The 20,495-nt window shown below is 38.5% G+C and overlaps 1 protein-coding gene across 3 annotated transcripts in view; it reads right to left on the reverse strand.

The window, feature by feature from the left end:
- Window positions 1-20,495, reverse strand: part of pogza (pogo transposable element derived with ZNF domain a) — a 36,468-nt gene that overhangs the window by 2,341 nt on the left and 13,632 nt on the right. For 2 of the 3 annotated variants that reach the window (XM_021324867.2, XM_021324868.2), the window contains exons 11-24: window positions 20,042-20,142; window positions 19,815-19,961; window positions 19,575-19,709; window positions 17,787-17,864; window positions 16,355-16,452; window positions 13,457-13,597; window positions 10,021-10,077; window positions 9,810-9,919; window positions 7,573-7,612; window positions 5,997-6,162; window positions 5,497-5,901; window positions 4,160-4,462; window positions 1,871-2,071; window positions 1,628-1,758 (exon numbers count right to left, since the gene is read on the reverse strand). In XM_021324867.2, coding sequence (XP_021180542.2) covers window positions 1,628-1,758; window positions 1,871-2,071; window positions 4,160-4,462; window positions 5,497-5,901; window positions 5,997-6,162; window positions 7,573-7,612; window positions 9,810-9,919; window positions 10,021-10,077; window positions 13,457-13,597; window positions 16,355-16,452; window positions 17,787-17,864; window positions 19,575-19,709; window positions 19,815-19,961; window positions 20,042-20,142 — 2,113 coding nt within the window. The remainder of the gene's footprint in view (window positions 1-1,627; window positions 1,759-1,870; window positions 2,072-4,159; window positions 4,463-5,496; window positions 5,902-5,996; window positions 6,163-7,572; window positions 7,613-9,809; window positions 9,920-10,020; window positions 10,078-13,456; window positions 13,598-16,354; window positions 16,453-17,786; window positions 17,865-19,574; window positions 19,710-19,814; window positions 19,962-20,041; window positions 20,143-20,495) is intronic. The other variant, XM_036145447.1, reaches the window with a different exon arrangement.

Raw genomic sequence — 20,495 nt, forward strand, 5'->3', positions numbered from 1 at the left:
CAGTACTTGGTTGGTAATCCTTTTGCACAGATTACTGCATCAATGCGGCGTGGCATGGAGGCAATCAGCCTGTGGCATTGCTGAGGTGTTATGGATGCCCAGGATGCTTCAATAGCGGCCTTTAGCTCATTTGCATTGTTGGCTCTGGTGTCTTTCAGCTTCTTCTTCACAATACCCCACAAATTCTCTATGGGCTTCAGGTCAGGGGAATTGGCAGGCCAATCAAGGACAGTAATGCCATGGTCAGTACACCAGTTACTGTGAGAATCTTATGTCGTCTCTTAACCACTACCATACTTGTGATTTAGTTTACTGAACCAAGCTGAGTGTTTTTCAAGGCTCAGGAAACCCTGCAGTGTTTCGAGTTAATTAGACGATTCAAGTGATTAGTTGAATAGCCTACTAGTATACTTTTTCACGATATTCTAATATTTTGAGATAGGATATTTGAGTTTTCTTCAGCTGTACGCCATAATCAGCGATATTAAAACAATAAAAGGCTTGCGATATTTCAGTTGATTTGTAATGAATCCAGAATGTATGACATTTCATGTTTTTTAATCGCATTACAGAAAATAAAGAACTTTATCACAATATTCTAATTTTCTGAGACAGTCCTGTATATTGTTTTGCTTGTAAGGCAGGGCGACAACGCTTGTTGCAAATTGCAGACCAAGCTTACTGAGGCTTTTGCTTTAATCAAAACACCTTTTTTCCCGTCTTTGGCTTACAGTTGTAAACCAACCATGTATTAGTGTATTTGCAGCTGTGCCACCCTCTTTCCATGTGCAGATGATGGATTTAACAAATCTCTCTAAGATGGGATGTTGTTTTACAACCTAACCCTGCTTAACTCTCCATAAGGTTCTCCCTGACCTCTCTGCTGTGCTCCTGGTCTTCAAGATGCTCGTTCACTGATGTTCTGCAACCAATCTTTGAGACCCAGCCCCCTAGAACAGCTGGACTTATCCTGGCATTAAATTGCACGCAGGCAGCCTGTATTCACTAGTTAGGTGACTTCTGGGGGTCATTGGTTGCAATGAATTGTATTTAGCAGTACCATTGTAAAGAATGTATACCACGCTTTTAGATATTTATTGTAGAAAAAAAGGGGAAAAAAAACAAAAAAAAAGGAAAAAGAGAAAAAAAGGGAAAAAATAAAAAAGGAAAAAAAAGGGAAAAAAGAAAAAAAAGGGAAAAAAAGGGAAAAAAAAGGTACAAAAGGGAAAGGAACAAAACATGACACACCCCCCCACATTTTTGTTTCCCACCCTCCACCCTTTTTCCCCCTTCCACCCGACAACTGTACCCACACCACCCCCACCACTGGGTCTTCTGCCCCCCTCTCTCCCACGTCCACCCACCTTTTCAACCTACCCCCACGCCCACCCCTGGACCCTTAGGCCCCCCCGCACACCCCCCCCCCCGGGGTGGTGCTTCCCAGACGCCCGGCCAAAAAGGGGGGGGATATTTATTGTAGAAAGAAAGTTATTATCATTCATCATCTTCCTTCAGTTGGTTAATCACAAGAAATGTGATTAACCAACCATAAAGACCATTAAAGTTTGCATTTAGAGTAACTAAATTAACCTTTTAAATAATTGTAATTAATGGAAAACCTTCTCACCTGCGCAGGATGTCTGTCTGCGAGTTGAGAGTAGAGGAAACCTCGCTGAGCCAACAGGCCATGGTCAGAGCCAGCTGATCCAGTCCCAGACCATCCAGACCGCCGTCAGACACCAGCTGAGACCACCGGGCCTGGAAAGACCAGAGCCCCCAACCAGAACACGTCGTCCGTCAATCAGAACCAGGAAATGAAACAGGAAACATGGGAAAAAGAACAGGTGGGGTAAAGCCACCTCCAGCGCACCTGCAGAAAATCCCGCAGCACTTGTGTCACGCAGATTTCCAGCGGCTGCAGGCGACAGCTGCAGCCTGCGGGGATGAAGGCGACGTCGGTGTTGACGGCGGCCAGGCCGTCTCTGAACGTTTCACTGAGGTGACCTCGATGGACGTCCATCACCAGCAGAGACTCGTCGTCCTGTTTTGACGCCACACAGGGGTCCCACACCTGCAGCGACGGGGGAAGGACAGCGACGTACGCAGAGTTACTACACAGCTCTCTTTTTTTTTACAATTCAAGACCGTTCCACACTGAAAACCTCCTGATTTGTATGTTTTAAATATTAATATAATATTATATATTTAGATATTAATAATGTTCACTAAGAAAGTGCATGGATGAGAGAGATAGACAGATAAATGAGAGATGGACGGATGGATGAGAGATGGACAAATGGATGAGAGGTGGACAAATGGATGAGAGATGAAGGGATAGATGAGAGATGGACAAATGGATGAGAGGTGGACGGATGGATGAGAGATGGACAGATGGATGAGAGATGGACGGATGGATGAGAGATGGACGGATAAATGAGAGATGGACAGATAAATGAGAGATGGACAGATAAATGAGAGGTAGACAAATGGATGAGAGATGGACGGATGGATGAGAGATGGACAGATGGATGAGAGATGGACAGATAAATGAGAGATGGACGGATAAATGAGAGATGGACAGATAAATGAGAGATGAACAGATGGATGAGAGATGGACAGATGGATGAGAGATGGACGGATGGATGAGAGATGGACAGATAAATGAGAGATGGACGGATAAATGAGAGATGGACAGATAAATGAGAGATGGACGGATGGACGAGAGATGGACAGATAAATGAGAGATGAACGGATAGATGAGAGATGGACAGATGGATGAGAGATGGACGGATGGATGAGAGATGGACAGATAAATGAGAGATGGACGGATAAATGAGAGATGGACAGATAAATGAGAGATGGACGGATGGACGAGAGATGGACAGATAAATGAGAGATGGATAAATAGATGAGAGATGGACGGATGGATGAGAGATGGACAGATAAATGAGAGATGGACGGATAGATGAGAGATGAACGGATGGATGAGAGATGGACAGATGGATGAGAGATGAACGGATGGATGAGAGATGGACAGATGGATGAGAGATGGACGGATGGATGAGAGATGGACGGATAGATGAGAGATGGACAGATAAATGAGAGATGGACGGATGGATGAGAGACGGAGAGATAGATGAGAGATGGACGGATGGATGAGAGATGGACGGATAGATGAGAGATGGACGAATAAATGAGAGGTGGACGGATAGATGAGAGATGGACGGATAGATGAGAGATGGACGGATAGATGAGAGATGGACAGATAAATGAGAGATGGACAGATAGATGAGAGATGGACAGATAGATGAGAGATGGACAGATAAATGAGAGATGGACGGATAGATGAGAGATGGACGGATAGATGAGAGATGGACAGATGGATGAGAGATGGACGGATGGATGAGAAATGGAGAGATAAATGAGAGATGGAGAAATAAATGAGAGATGGACGGAGAGATGAGAGATGGACAGATAAATGAGAGATGGACGGATGGATGAGGGATGGACAGATAAATGAGAGATGGACGGATGGATGAGGGATGGATGAGAGATGGAGAGATAAATGAGAGATGGACAGATAAATGAGAGGTGGACAGATAAATGAGAGATGGACGAATAGATGAGAGATGGACGGATAAATGAGAGATGGAAGGATGGATGGACAGACAAATGAGAGATGGACAGATAAATGAGAGATGGACGGATGGATGAGAGATGGACAGATAAATGAGAGATGGACGGATGGATGAGGGATGGATGAGAGATGGACGGATGGATGAGGGATGGACAGATAAATGAGAGATGAATGGATAAATGAGAGATGGACAGATAAATGAGAGATGGACAAATGGATGAGAGATGGACGGAAGGATGAGAGAGATGGACGGATGGATGAGAGATGGACAAATGGATGAGAGATGGACAGATGGATGGACATAAAGACATGGAAAGGAGGAATGAAGGAAACAGACGGATGATGGATGGGAAGACCAATGGATGAATGGATGTCAGTATCAGTAACTGTGTCTAAAATGATAAAATGAGCTGTCGTGGTAAACGAAGAGGATAATTTACATTTTTATTGATGCATCTTCCTCCCACTCTGATCATGAAAACCTAAAACCAGGTTTCGTCTCACTGCTCTGAGGCCGCTGACCTTATTGATCCAGATCTGCAGACGCTCCTCCTCTGTGAAGCCCTCCTCCCGGGCTTCCAGCAGCACGTTGTCAGGAAACCCGTCTGGGATGCTCGACGCGGTTCCCTTGAAGAACAGCAGAGGGGGCAGCAGGCGGCCGTCCGACAGGGCGCAGAGGACAATCTCAAAGACGGCTTCGTCCTCGGGGGACGCGAACAGCTGGAAGGCTGAGGTGTCTTGTTTGGAGAACAGGTCCAAGTTGATGAAGATGGGAAGCTCGTCCATGCAGCCCCAGCAGCTGAGAGGCAAAACCCCTTTTTGGATCTAAAACCAGGAAATTACATCAGACAAGATTTAAATGTCTCCCTTTAAGTTAGCGCTGGACCATACAGACAAGAAGCATGTCGATAAAATAGAAATCTTATTGATAGATATCGATAATTATCAACAAATTGAAAACAGCCCTGGCTACACAAACACTGAAAACAAACTCAACCATTTATTCAACCAACTTTTTATTAAAACTGCAAGTTTTTAAAAATTAAAACTAATACTCTCTGAACTCTTTGAAGGGGGCGGAGCTTCATGGGTCTGAGTTGTGATTGGTTGGGAGGATTTAATGCTAAACTCCAAAAGGAAAACTGTTATTGTATTGAACTTATCATCGACCCTGTTTTTGTATCAGATAGATAGATATATGATAGATAGATAGATAGATAGATAGATAGATGATAGATAGATATAGATATAGGATATATAGATATATATATATAGATAGATATATGATAGATATATGATAGATAGATATATGATAGATAGATAGATAGAAGATAGATAGATAATAGATATATAGATATATATATATATATATATATATATATAGATATAGGATATATAGATATATATAGATAGATAGATATATGATAGATAGATATATGATAGATATATGATAGATAGATATATGATAGATATATGATAGATAGATATATGATAGATATATGATAGATAGATATATGATAGATAGATATATGATAGATAGATATATGATAGATAGATATATGATAGATATATGATAGATAGATTGATAGATAGATAAATATATGATAGATATATGATATATATGATAGATATATGATAGATAGATAGATATATGATATATATATAGATATATGATAGATAGATGATATATGATAGATAGATGATATATGATAGATATATGATAGATAGATGATAGATGATAGATAGATGATAGATAGATGATAGATGATAGATAGATACATAGATAGATAGATAGATAGATAGATAGATAGATAGATAGATAGATAGATAGATAGATAGATAGATAGATAGATAGAAACCTGTGCGTAGATGGCGTCTATGAAGCTGCGGCTGTTGTCCCTGATGCTCTTCAGCCTGTTGTTGTTGGTGGTCTGCAGGCCGAGGTCGTGCCTCAGCATGAAGTCTATCGTCCAGCTGTAACACTCCTCCACCTGCGTGCTCTCGCCCAGCGTGGCCCTGGCCGTCAGCAGCAGGACCGTTTCCGTCACGCTCAGCTGCTGCTCTCGCCGATTCAAGACCCACTCCGCCATCTTGTCCGTTTTCCAGCCCCACCTCCTCTGCGCCAGGCCGCGCTGCTGCAACGCGATCCAGGACCGGATCATCGCGGGAGACACATTGTTGCGCCGAGCTATCTCGGATATGCCGTGGCACAGGGAGGAGAGGACGATGGCGAGCTGATCGTGCGACAGAGGACTGGCTCTTTGCTTAGGAGGAAGCGTAGAGAGAAAATATATTTAAGGATCACCACCGTCATCGACGTCTTCTCTATCAACAGCTTCACATTAGGATTTCATCTCACCTTTCCAACCCCCATAACCTTGATGGTCATGGCCGGTCTGAAGGGCGGCGAGGCGGCGGTGCTGAGGGCTTTGACCGACAGCTGGGGGGACGTCTGACCAGGAGGGAGGAGCTGAATCGGGACGAAGGATCCTTTACCGTTGCTTAGCTTCTGACTGACTGGGGCGCTGAAACACAAGATTCAAAGAGGATTAAAAAAATAACGTTTTCTGTATGAAAATGATTTAAAACCCAAAGAAACAGAAACTTTTAGCCGCTAAGATTCTGAACAAAGGATTGATGATTGTTGTTCTTACAGAAAATAGGCCTGCAGCTAACGAAAGTTTTAATAGTCGACTAATTTTTTTTTGTATGATCTCCATCATCACTTTAGTTGTTCGTAAAAAATATTTTGACTCATCTGTGACAAAAACAGGCCTCTTTATTGCCTTGTCTTGTCTCTATCCTTTATTTAATCAGCGTTATAAATGATCCTCCAAATTTAAATTTAACTCAGTTTATTGTTAATGTTTTAATAGTTGATTTATTTACCGTGAAAATGTTTTTAAAACAATCTTTCGACCTTCAAACTTTTAACATTTGCTTAATGTTTAAAAGTATTTTTAACTATAGCGTAAAAAAAAAAAAAAAGAGGAGCACATTAATATGTTTACAGACAGGTTTGTTCTCCTTAATTAGGCAACATTTCCAGCATCAATATTAAAAACTGAGAAAATTATTAATTTCCAAACAAACTCCATCGCTCTACTCAGACATTAAAGTTAAATAAAACTATCCCATCATGTAGCTTCACTTTAATTTTAACCATTCATTTTAGTGTTAAATGAAACACTGAAATAAACCCAATAATAACTGTTAGATATCATCCGGTTGAATTGCAGCGGTAGATTTAAAACAGCCACCAAGCAGATATTTCGGCTTTACAGCTACATTCTCGCCTAAAATAAAGCAAAAAGATTATTTTGTATTAAAGAAAGAATTATGTACAAAACTTTACCAACTTTAACTTATTCTTCTTCTTCTTTCAGCTGGAGCTGCAGCCAAGTGATAGAGGTGCTCTTTGCTCACCAGATAACAGACGCTATACTGCCCTCTGCTGCAGCCTCAGTGAACTGCATGTGATCTAAACTACCACTGAAAGTGAAATATTGAGACAGCAGCAACGTTTATGTATTTTTAAACGACGAGCCGACGCAGGAATTTTTGCGTTGATAATTTTTTCACAATCGACATTGTCGATAACGCTGACTAATCGCTGCAGCCCTAAAAGAAAATAAATCATCGATAAACACATTTGTTTCAGTACGTCCAAGTCAAACATTAAACTCATATATTCATTGCATTTTGCTATTTTCAGAGCAATTGCTTCTGTTCAATTGAAATTAACTTTATTTTGCTTTCAAGCTTCATTTTTCTTCCTTTTCATCAAGACATGAATCCAAGAAAAACCCAATTTTTTTTACTTTCCTGTTCAATCAATCAATATTAACAGTATTATAATTTGAAACTGTAATTATTTCTCCTCTTTTGTTTTATTGTGATGTTTTAGCTCAGAGAGGTCATTTCATTGTTTTTACCTGTCAGGGATGGGATCCTTAGAGTGTCTTAATATTCTCTCTGCGGAAAAAAAAATGCAGCCAAGATGCAATGAGACAGAAATGTTTAACAGCAGCTGGAACACATTTTGAACACAGTAGATATATTTCTAATACAGTCTTTCTATCGACACCAAGTTTACACCAGATGCCCATAATAACACAAATAATCATAACATGGAAAAAAGCTAATTAATCCATAAATGAAGGTATGTGTGATGAAATTGAGCGGTACAAGGATCAAGTTCTGAACACATGAAGAAAAAGATATGCAAAACTACATGAAAAGCCCCAAAACCAGCTCCAAACTGTTGGTATTTAGAAAGTATCTTGCTGCTGTCTGAAAATCTGCTGGTTTAATAATATTAACTGATGGCCTATAAAAAAGGTTTATAATAACAAAAGTATTGCAACAGGTTGGATGATTGGTTAAAAAAAGGAAGGAAATTATAACATAAAAGCTCTTACTGATGCAACACAAACTCAAAGGTTAAAGCTGCATTTCCAATCGTCTGAACGCTCCAGAGAGCGCTTTTAGAGCCATAATCCAGAAGTGGAAAGACCATAAGTTCATAAAGCAGCTGCTGCTGGTTGCCCCTCGTAAGATTTCTGACAGCAGAAAAAAATAAAACAACTGTCCGGAGAACTCATTACCTTCAGAATAACAGCATTACTCTTGAAAGCATGGAGTTCCAACCTAAAATGCACATTTACTATTCAAGACTCCACTGCTGAGGACAAAGACTGGTTTTGGCTTTTTGCAAAAGAGGAAGGAGAATCTGACTAGCCAGTGAACTACTGCTTATGTATGATCTGGTCAGATGGGTCCAAAGCTGAACTCTCTGGATGTCTTTGGAGGAAGAACGGTTCTGCACAACAAGCCAGAAACACTGTAACAAAAGTGAAGTTTGAAGGTGGGATCATCAGGGAGTGGGCTATCTGATGGATCATGGCCGACTTCATTAAACTGAAGGTAGGATGGAAGCAGAATGGTGCCTGGATGCTTTTAATAGGAATCTGAAGATGAGATGAGTGTAGATCTCCAAATAAGACATTATTCCCAATAAATGGAGACAAGTTAATTGGTTTCAGAGGAAGAAAGCAAAGCTGTTACAGTGGCGCACGTCAACAATCTGACTTGCATCCAACTGAAAATCTATGGAAAGAACTGAAGGTCAGGGTGCATAGAAAGGAGCCCCAGAAGACAAATTATATGGAGGAACAAGTCAAAACTCTGGGCTTCCACCACTGTTTGTAAGCCTTGCTTGTTTATTTATTTTAAATAAAAATAATTTAATACCCCAGCAACAGTTATGCCAAAGATGGTATATAGTAGGTAGTATAATCGATACCTCGATGTTTGAGAGGAACACTTATGGCTGGGCGATAAATCAATTAATTCTAATTTAAAGAATTTTAAGATTTAACTTTTGGAAAAATATGGATTTTATTACCCTAATTGTGCTGCAATGACGAGAACAGCTTGCAATGCTGAATATATGTTTATGAAAATATATCAAATTATTGAAAGGAGGAAACTTTTTCCATAATACCAGGAACTTTAATTAATTTACTTCATTTACTTTCAAGTTTAAAGTTACACCAGTGAAGCCTGTTTTAGCTCATGGTGTAAAACCACTAGCAGAAAACATTTTGTTATATTTTCATTATTTACAACGGCAGGGCGGCCATCTTGTTTTACAAGCATGTTTCACAGCTTGTATTTATTTGCACTTTAAATTCAGGTCAACTCCCAGACAAAATTCTTTACATAAAAGTAAGTTTATTTTTTATGATTTCTTTAATTTCTTTTTATGAAACAAAAATGAAGGGGGGAAAAAAAAAATCGATTAATTGGATTTGAGATTTTATTTTTAAGCCACATTGCCCAGCCTTACAAAATTGCATTGATTTCTTTGTATGTGTGGATATTTGATTTGTTACCAAAATGTGGAGTGGCTTTCATGTCAATAGAAACATTAGAAACAAATATATATACTGAGAAAAATGTTGCAGTGTTGCTGCTCTATGAACCTAAATGTAGACGGATTCATGTCCAGAGGAGACTTAATGAGCCAACTGGGCTTCACCTTCCTGCAGAGAACCTTTGCAACTATCTGCCAATTCCCATAAACAGTTACGCAGTAAATTCACTAAAAACAAACATGACCAGGGTAGATTTTACTCAAACACATTTTTTTGATGTGCTGGTCTTATACCTTTATTCGTTATGCAAACGTGATCCGGTCTCTCCGTCATGTGATTGGCCATCGCATCCCCTCTGAAGGTGGAAAATGTGCATGAATCGCATCTTAAAGCCTGCGGCAACCTGAAGAAGAAACACACACAAGCAGAAAGGGTTTCAGATTTAACTGCACTGCATCGGGTCGGACCAGGATGATTTAAACCGATCAGATTCTCGTCGCTCACCTCGGGTTCAACTCGTAGATGGCTGGAAACTGAGGCTCTTTCCATACGGTGTGATTACTGGGAAAACACACACGAAATCAATGAAGACGGGCAAAAAAAGTCAATTACCAAAGTAACACAGAGGAAATCTGACAAACCTGAAAAAATTCATAGCATGAATTTGGTCTTCTGAAGCCTTTATCAACTAAAAGAAACAATTACTGTCCTTTCTTTTTTAATTTTGAGGTTTATAACGATCCGATTCACTCTCCAGGTAAGAGATCAAGAGATTTAAACCTCTCACGTATCCCTGCATTCAACTTTAGCTCCAGTTGTGCTTCTTCTGCAGCACAAACAATGTCACAAGTTCCTCATGCTGTTGCTTTTTTATCAAAATTATAAACAAACTTTATTTTTCACTTATTTTAGTAAGAAATCTATCATGAGGCTCCGATCAGTATTTATTTCCATGGGAGAAATTTTGACTAACTTGTTTGTTTAATCTTGTCCAAACCACATGATATAAACCTTTCGATACTATTTGATTGAGGCCAAAATAAAGCCTTTCACATGTAAAGTAGATGCATATAAGCAGCAGTTTTTTTAATTATTATTATTACAGCCTCTAAATATGAAAGAAAACACACGGGAAAGGTCCCACTGTGGACTGGAGGACTGAAGACGGCAATATCTGCTATAGAAATTCGAAATGAAATTTGAATTTGTGAAAATTAAATGTGCAGTTTCTTGCAAAAGTATTCACACTCCTTGAACCTTTTAATGTCTTATCTTACACACCAACTTCAATGTATTTTTTTACAGCATTTTATGCGATAGACCAACGTAAAAGTAATGGAGTCAATACGTTGGAGAACCTCCTTTTGCTGCAAATAAATATCGACATCTTCTGGGGTAGTCTCCATCAGCTTTGTGCATTTGAACTGAAATTTTTTATTCAAACCTCAACCTACACCGCCCTGTTTCTAACATAAAACCAAAATAAATGTAACGTTTATATTGAATTAACTAACTTGGATTATTGTTGCTAGCGCATACTCTGGGTGCCTTACATGAATGCAACTTCTAGTTTAGACATTACAGTCAGGCAGTCTTGTAGACAGCTCAGGGGTCCTATCAGGTAATGACACAGTGTACCGTGATGCTCCTAATATCCATTCAGCGGAGCGGCTTTGTTGCTCATCAAAGTTGTACTTACACATTTTGACAGATTTGTTCACCTCATATAATCAGTCAGTAAGCACAACAAGTGCGGTGATCACATATAAGGCGCACCGGATTATAAGGTGCACCATCAACTTTTATGAAAATGTAAGGATTTTAAGGGAGAGACAGGTGTTTTCTTCAGTGAGGGGTGCAGGTTCCAGGCTCAGCATGGTGCGTCTCGTGACCTGAAACCTCTGAAGCGCCGTACGGGCTGACGGCCTCAATACGCTCCAGGGCACGGGGATAAGTACTGACAGTACGTACCATCAGAAAACAATGACGTATGACTGTAACCCTTATTATATTTCTGTAATTCACTAAAACCCAATTACCGTCAATCAAGTGTTGTTTTGGACACATTAACGCGAGTGAAGCGTTATTAAGGCGTATGGTGCCACTAATTCAGTCACGGAGCGTTCGTCTAACTAGATTTATCAACTTTTCTCTGTTAATCCTGGACGCGTTTCAATTATCTAATAAGTGAAGGTGAGCAAAATAACATTTCTGTCTGGTTGATTCACTGTTCTGTCTCTCTGCTCTCTTCCTCTTTTGGTTTTTGCCTACAGGGCAGCGGCCCTGAGCCTGACAGCTTCCTCAGAGTCAAGACTAGAGAGCCTAAAGAAAGATGAAGATTAGACACAATAAATGTGTGCAAAAAAAAAAAAAAAAAAACAATTTTAGTCCATCTTTTACGCCCGTCTGGATCTTTCTTTTCTGTCGGGAAAGTGAAGAGTGAACAGAGGTTTACGGCTGCATTTCTTCTTTGATTCTTTGGGTGAACCCAGTGGAGCCAAAGCAACGTGTTTTTTTCCGTTAAAGATTATAAAGTCCATATTAGAGCAGCTGAACATGGCACAAAGTGCACCGGTCATTGTACAGCACGCATATTAAGGCCTTAAAGCAGGGGTGTCAAACATGCGGCCCGCGGGCCATTTCCGGCCCGCCGAACAGTTTAGTCCGGCCCGTTGGCTAAATGCATTATCATTATTCCAAAAAAAAAAAATTTTTTTTTTTTTTTCAGTGTCCTGTCTGGCAATGGGGCAATAAGAATTGTTGTCTTAATGCCAAAAAGAGCTCATCAGATTTGACTTTCACAAGTGGAGCAGAACTGCTTTGGCCATAGTGCCCCGCTTCATTTATGAATGTGAATAGTTTTATTATGATTCATGCGGGGAATATGTCAAATGATATGGACACTACAATTGGGAAGTAGAAGAGGAAAGGAAGAACAAGAAGAAAGAAAGAAAAGGTGAAAGAAAGAGGAGATAAAAGGAAGAGAATGATAAAACAATTATTGAACAAAATATGTACTCCATTTAATTGAAATTCTGCAGTTCCTATATTGTCCACGAGGGGCGCTGTGTTTTAATCAGCAGATGGTAGCACTGAGCTTCAGATGTGGAAAATTGATTTTAAATCATTTCTTAATTTTTATCTGTTTGATGTATTTTGTCATGCAGGACAGTGTTTTTAAGTTCCAAAAAATGTGAATACATTTTTCTATTCATAATGTATTGTGTAAAAGTGAAATTCATTTAATATAAAAAACAACAAGTCCACTTTTATTAGTTCTATTTAATCTTGCAATGAGTTTACTCGTGTGGCCCTCTTGACATCAGATTAAGCTGTATGCGGCCCCTAAACCAAAATGAGTTTGACACCCCTGCCTTAAAACCAACGCCTGTGAGCCTTATGCTCACACATAATCTGACCCAATCTGTATCTGATTGAATTTGACTTTGGAAAAGTGCCTTGAGATGACATGTATCATGAATTGGCGCTATATAACTAAAATTTAATTGAACAGAAAAATGTAATCTGTTACCTGCACTCCACACAAATCACAGTGACAGCGGGGTTTGTTTGGTAGCAACATTTGCTGAACACGTATGAACCGTGCATGCGCAAATGCAACGCGCATTTCATTTATAAGGCAAAGCTTTGTGATCCATCAAATAAAATCCAAATTATAAAACTTAAATGGTCACAGTTTGCACCATCTGCTGTTGTGAACTTCAAGGCTAAAATTAAAGGCTTCCTTTATATTTGTTACGCCTGTACCAGCATCTTTAAAGGAGGAGGGTGGTCGAGTCTCCTACAGCAGCCTGAGCTGCAAAGAAATGTTTTCTCTTAGCAGGACGGCTTGCTTCAAAGGTTTCATTCGGCACACTGTGTGAACTTGTCCTCTGAAGAACGCATGCTGGATGGAGTCTACACTGAGAGGCACACATACTTGATCATGTGGTTGGCGTAGGAGTTGGAGCAGCATGTGGTGAACTTGCAGAACGAGCAGTGAACCAGTGTTGGGAAATGGACCTCCGGGTCTGGGATCGATTTCAGGCACTCGATGCAGCGCTGAGATCGGTCAAAGTCACTGAAACACAGGGAGGAAAAGGATATTTAGACGGAGACATCTTTTCTGCGCAGTTTGTTCCTATATTCAGTTAAATTTTTAGTTCAATGTATACAGTTGTGTACATATATGAATTTTCACTTGAAAAATAATCAAAATAAAAAAAAAGAATAAACACAAAATCTGTCAGAAGCCAAAAAACAAAACTGTAATCTCTTAAAATTCATACTTATGGACAGATTTATGTGGAAGAACAAGTCAAAACTCTGGGCTTCCACCACTGTTTGTAAGCCTTGCCACACGCCAAGTTAAGCATCGTTTATTTATTTTAAATAAAAATAATTTAATACACTAGCAATAGTGATGCCAAATATGGTATATAGTAGGTGTTATAATCGATACCGCAATACCATAATACCAGGCACTTTAATTTATTCATCTACTTATATTTTTTAAAGTTTAAAGTTACACCAGTGAAGCCTGTTTTAGCTCATTGTGTAAAACCACTAGCAAAAAACATTTTGTTATATTGTTTACAATGGCAGGGCGGCCATCTTGTTTTACAAGAATGTTTCACAGCTTGTATTTAGTTGCACTTTGAATTCAGTTCAAACTCCCAGACAAAATTCTTCACATACAAGTAAGTTATTTTTTTAATGATTTCTTTAATTTCTTTTTGTGAAACAAAAATGAAGGGGCGAAAAAAATCAATTAATTGGATTCGATAAAATAAAATCGGATAAAACCAGCCCTACCCTCACCTTCATTTGTATTGTAAATGCAATTTTGCAGTTTGTTCCTATATTCAGTTAAATTTTAGTTCAATGTATACAGTTGTGTACATATATGAATTTTCACTAGAAAAAAATAATCAAAACTAAAACAAGATTAAACAGAAACTCTGTCAGAAGCCAAAAAACAAAACTTTAATCTCTTAAAATTCAGACTTATGTTGATGCAGCTTTCAGCATCATCACTAATAGACTCAGTAGCAACGTCTGATATGGGCCACATGGTGCTTTGTCCAGGGTGCCATTTGTCCAGGGGCAGCAAAGATTTTTAGTTGCTCTTTGACCAACTTTGTATGGATTTAATGGCGCTGCCAGTCAGTTAAAGAGAAGTGGGAACCTCCCCTGTGTTACGGTGCACCGTGCTCGGGTTGGAAGATAATATAGCTGCCCACCCCGGCAACCTAATAATGCTCAGGTTGGTATCTGATTCCTGTTGTTTGCTAAATTAAAAGGACATTAAACAGTTTAAGACTTGACTGAATTTGGTCATCAACACAACTGTATCACTAAAAAAAAGAGATTCAAGAAGTCTTTCGTCTTTTCGTTCTCTCCTTTCACACAAAACTTCCTTTTCTCCTTTTTTTTCCCCGGCATAAATGCGACTCAGACCAGAAGAAAAACTGCAGCATACATAGACAGATCACGAATGGACTGAACACTTTATAACAACATATTCCACTTGGGTTGGGGAAACCCTTCAGAGAAAGTTTGTTTTCTCAAAAAAACTTTCAACAGTAAAAACTCTTGCTCCCATTCACAGACGTCCGGCCGCCCAGGTCGGCATTAATTCACAAACTGTCACATGAAGGGTTAGAAATAAACCAAAACAACTGTTTATACTGTTACATTTTGTTTTCATTGCATTGAAATGATCCATGTGGACATTCAAATAAACCTAACCTAACCCCAGCTGCTGACTTAAGTTTGAGAAACTGGATAAATGTCAAACAAATCTTGAAAAAAAACACAACTTGGACATTTTTGCTTCAGTCTGTAGAACAAATAGAACCAAATACAAATCAAACTTTGTGTACTCAGCGTTTAATTCTGCGTAGATATAAATTAAGCAATGTTTATAAACCTAACAGTCCGAGACTCTTCCATAGTTAAGAGTTATTAATCACAGATCTGTGATGTTTACTTTGGGAGCTGTTCATTATTAAATTAAGAAATGTTAACGTTGCAGCTGCTGGGGGAATTTACATTGGATTTTAAACTGTGTGGACGCTGAAAGAAGCTGGAGTTCACACGGGAAACAAGAGATTTGTGTGAATTAAATTAAATTATGATCAGAGGATACTGTTCACATGCTGTTTAGAGACTGTTTTATAGCAAAACATACAGAGGCATCATTTCCAGCCATCAATTATTCATGAAATGCAGCATAAGTCCTCATGATTAAAGCTCAAATAACAAACGATGTTAACCAAAAGGTTTAGTTATTTAAAAAACTAATAAGAGTAAAGCAAAATGTAAGCTTTAATTATCTGATTATCTTTTTTTGGTTATAGTTGTTTCTTCACATGTCTATTTAGTCTATTTACTGTGGCATTATTTATTTATTTATTTTTTAGAATAAGATAAGAGATAAGATAGGCTTTATTGATCTCACGTTGGAGAAATTCACTTGTCACACCGGCTCAATAATCAATCAATAGTCAGAAGAAGGTGCCAAAAGTAGGAAAAGATATATATATATATATATATATATATATATATATATATATATATATATATATATATATATATATATATATATATATATATATATATATATATATATATATATATATATATATATATATATATATAGTAATATTTCTGGTTGATACTCACACTGAGGTGACTGGGATGTAGAAACTAAAACCTCTCTTTTTCTCTTAAATTAAACTGAATACAGTTTTGAGGTTTTACTTTGGTAAAAAGATTAAGAAATCATGTTCTAGTTTATATATTTGGCAAATCCAAAATCTTTAGGTAATCCTACCCGTCAGCGCTCAGACCGGACAGAAGCGTTCCCAAACGCTCGACTGTCCTCTGCTTGGGAACCTCCTGTTCATGGGCAGGTGGGGCGACATCTACCACCTGAAAATGAAAAACCAGCGGCATCACAACAATAGCATGACATCAGGATAAGCAGAACGGGAAAGAAAAACAAAATACAATCAAAACCATCAAACACTTTAATATGTAAAAGATAACAACAGACATGTACAAATATGCACATATACACTTTGGTAAACTCACAAATTAGATACCACTGAATCAGGAAAATACTCTGTCAACCTACTGCTGGAGTACATAGCAGAAATGAAGGCACTGGATGAACATTTTGCATTTTAACGATAAAACCATACTCTGCAAAAGCGGGTCTAAAAATAAGTAAAATGTTCTTAAAGTTACTGTATTTGTCCTTGATTTGAGCAGGTAAATAAGATGATTTGCCAATGGAATGAGTATTTTGACCCCCAAAATAAGATAATTAGACATCCTGCACTTGAAATAAGGTGATGGGGATGAGTTGTTCCTATTTTAAGTGCAAAATTCTTATTCCATTGGCAAATAATCTTATTTACCTGCTCAAATCAAGGGCAAATACAATAATTTTAAGAACATTTTACTTATTTTAAATTCCGTTTTTGCAGTGTAGTTTTGTTGTTTGGGCCAAGAGTTCACGTTAACCTGGGCTCATTAAGACAACATATGACAGCTTCAGTAACAAACCTTAAATGTGATGCCTCGGTTAGCTCTGGGGTAAACTCCTGCCTTTTTATTTAAGACAACTGGCCAAAGTAAAACTATTTATTTTCCTGGTATAGAGATTTTAACCCATGGTTTTGTCACTACTCCTTCAGACTAACCCAATGCACTTTATCTGGGCTCAATCAGAAGTTTCTTACTCGACTCCATTTGGTTTTGAACGCTGCTGCTCTGCTTGTGAGTGGTACAAGGACTTCAGAGTTTTACTGTTTTATTGTGTTTTGTCATTTAGGCTTTGTCGAACTGTGTTGTTTTAAATGTGCTTTTAAAAAAAAAAAAAACAAGGTGGATTGGATTGGATGAGTCTTTCCTGAAGCAAACAGATTTGAAAACAGTGAAAATAGTTAAAATACTTTTTGAAACTTTTTGTATTAATATGTTTTTAAGAGTTGCTCCATGTCAAGCCTGTTTTCCTCTTACTTTCAACAGCTGTCACTTTGCATCCGCATGTAATTTGACTTTGGAAAGTGCCTTGAGATGACACGTTTCATGAATTGGCGCTATATAAATAAAATTGAATTGAATGTTGAAATCAGGCCTGGTCTTATATATACTGAGCAAATAAGACTAACATTTAGACATTAAAGAGTAAAAACAGGTACTTCCACATGTGATGGATGTGATAACAGTTGTGTGAGGTGTTTAAATAAATAGCTCACCTTTGAGGGAATATAAACTTTGTTCAATTCCTCCTTCCTTTCAGGTCCTCCAACTACAGAATACATCCTTACAGTTACCTGCAGAAAGAACAGAAAAGGTGAAGTCACGATGCAAAGTTTACTTTAAAAAAAACTTGACAAAGAACTTGAAGGATCCAATAATTTTTTTTTACTTTTGTGCAAGTTTTAGTAAAATAAAAACATTAAAGCTGCTGCTCTGTCACACTTTTAAAGTGACACATTTAGGCCTGCAGAGGTTTTTGTCTAAAAGTATCAAACATACTGATGACGTACAGATCGCAAATGATTCAATGGGTTCCAACTTTTTCTAAGGGAAAATACACAAATATTTTCCAGATTTCTAAATCTCTGTTTTTTGTTTTATAATGGACTTACACAAAACGTTGTTTGTAAATTTATGGGAGCTATTGCTGTAGTGGTCTGTTTTTAATAGGCCCTTAAAAAACTAAAATGAAGAAAAACCAAGGTTGAAGAATGGGCGGCTGAATAAAAAGAAGCAAACATGTAATCGATGAACGTAGGAATGGACAAACTGACAGTGGGATGAATGGGCCAATAAATAATAGATGGGTGTATGAATGAACGGATAACTCAATGGCTGTGTAAACAAATAAAAAGGGCTTGATGAATCGATGATGGACAGACAAATCGATGGTTACTGATGAATTCACAGAGTTCAGATGAACGAAGCATTGAATGAAAGACTGGTTGGCTGGATGAATGAAGTCTTTGGGTGGATGAGCGGATAGATGGGTGAACATGGAAAAACATCTTATATGCTCATCCAGAGCTGGAAAACACTATTTTATTTTGGATATGAATTAGGGCTGAACGATTTTGGAAAATAATCCAATTGCGATTTTTTATCTTAATATTGCGATTTAACGCAATTATTTATTTTCAGTTTAATTTATCATGTCTTTTTAAACATTTTAGGGCTGTACGATTTTGGCAAAAATCTATACTGCGATATATTTCAACCAAAATTGCGCTTCAATTTTGACTTTTCTCTGCATTAACCACAAGCAACAAAAATGGCCTGTAGGTAAAGATGTTTGTAAACAAGGACGATTTAAAACAAGTAATTTAACAGTTTTTATTAATCTGAATATTATCATTCAAGAGAATAGCTTGTTGAATTGGACATCAATCCTTGTGAAATCAACAAACAAGTCTATGTATTAATCGGTTTCATCGTACTTAACGCTATGGTGAGATTCCTGAAAGTTTCTGGTAAAACAGTATGATTATATAAACTCTAAAACAAATAATAAAATTAGATTATCTCACTGCTGCAACTGTCTTCCCTTCCATGTGGAGCCAAACCCACTTTAAACATATTAACAACAGCAAAAGGACGTGTCTGATCCATTAATTGTTACATTGCCAAAAGTTGCAGACCTCTGCCATTTGAAAATTGCGTTCTTTAAAATTGCGATTAATTGTTCAGCCCTAATATGAATACAGTCTAATTCACTATTTTTTCCCCAACAGCTGTTAAGTTCTTCTGGAGCCAACAGTGGGGGAAAAAAAATAGTGCAAACCGTTTATTTGCAGACCAGCTCATCCATTGGGACAAAAATCAATTTTGTTGTGGGTTAACTAAAATGTTCTTTTTGGGTCTGAATAACAGAACGATGAAAGATGACATTTAGTTGAGAAAAATGTAAAGAGATAAGTTTTCATCTCTTGGTAACTTCTTTGCAAGAACGTGAGGATTTTGAATGATAATTTGACAGATTCAGAGCAGATTGAGCAGAGACGTACCTTGGTTCCAGGTTTGAGTCCGCTAAGCTGTGGGGGTGCGACGTGAGTTTTATGACTTAATGCTTTGTGTTCTGCGCGTTCTCTGACATACAGGAAGTGAAGACGACACTTGTCGCAGCTGAGCTTCTGTTTCTTCTGAAACGCAAACAGGAATATTTTACAGTGGCAGATCTCAGAGACAGACGGATGTTTTTTTTCTCGAGTTTTCGCCGAGTGACTCTGCTGCAGTACAGGCTCTACCTGATGCCGAGCAAAGTGCTGCTGGTAGCAGGTGTTGCTGTGCAGGACTCTGAGGCAGTACGGACACAGCAGGTCTCTGGTGTCGGAGTGAGCCTCTCTAAAGTGAGACCAGACGTCCGAGTAGAAAGACGACCGAAACTCACACACCTGTGGAAAGAGAGTGGCGGACGGTAAGGAGGAGGATGAAGAAGAAGAGGAGGCATTACTATGGCCGCTCAGTGACGGACCTGACAGGCGTAGGGCATCTCCCCTGGGCAGTGGGTGCCCTTCATGTGACAGAGGAGGGCGGGTTCGCTGTCGAACGCAAGCTCACAGATCTTGCACATCACTGCAACAGCAAACAAATCATCACGAAGCATCAATGAGGAGGAGAACTGGGAGATAAACCCAAAAAAACGACATTTACGACAATAACTGACATCATTTTGCCCATGTCGGTATTTTTGGTATTAAAAAAATTAAAGAGAAAGTCTTTTTTTTTTTAAACAGGTAAAGATGGGCTGTGCTCCTGTCGCTTTAAGACGCTGTGCTACGTGTTCAGTCTATAATCATGTGACTCCACTCCGTCCCGTGTGAAAAAAGAAGCGAAGGAGACGGGGAAGTTGAGAAAATGAATCCGTACGTTAGTCTGTCTGTAGATTATATCAATGACGAATGGAGACTGCGCACCAGAGCGTTTAA

The sequence above is a fragment of the Fundulus heteroclitus genome, chromosome 13 (assembly GCF_011125445.2).
Source record: "Fundulus heteroclitus isolate FHET01 chromosome 13, MU-UCD_Fhet_4.1, whole genome shotgun sequence".
NCBI lineage: Eukaryota > Metazoa > Chordata > Actinopteri > Cyprinodontiformes > Fundulidae > Fundulus > Fundulus heteroclitus.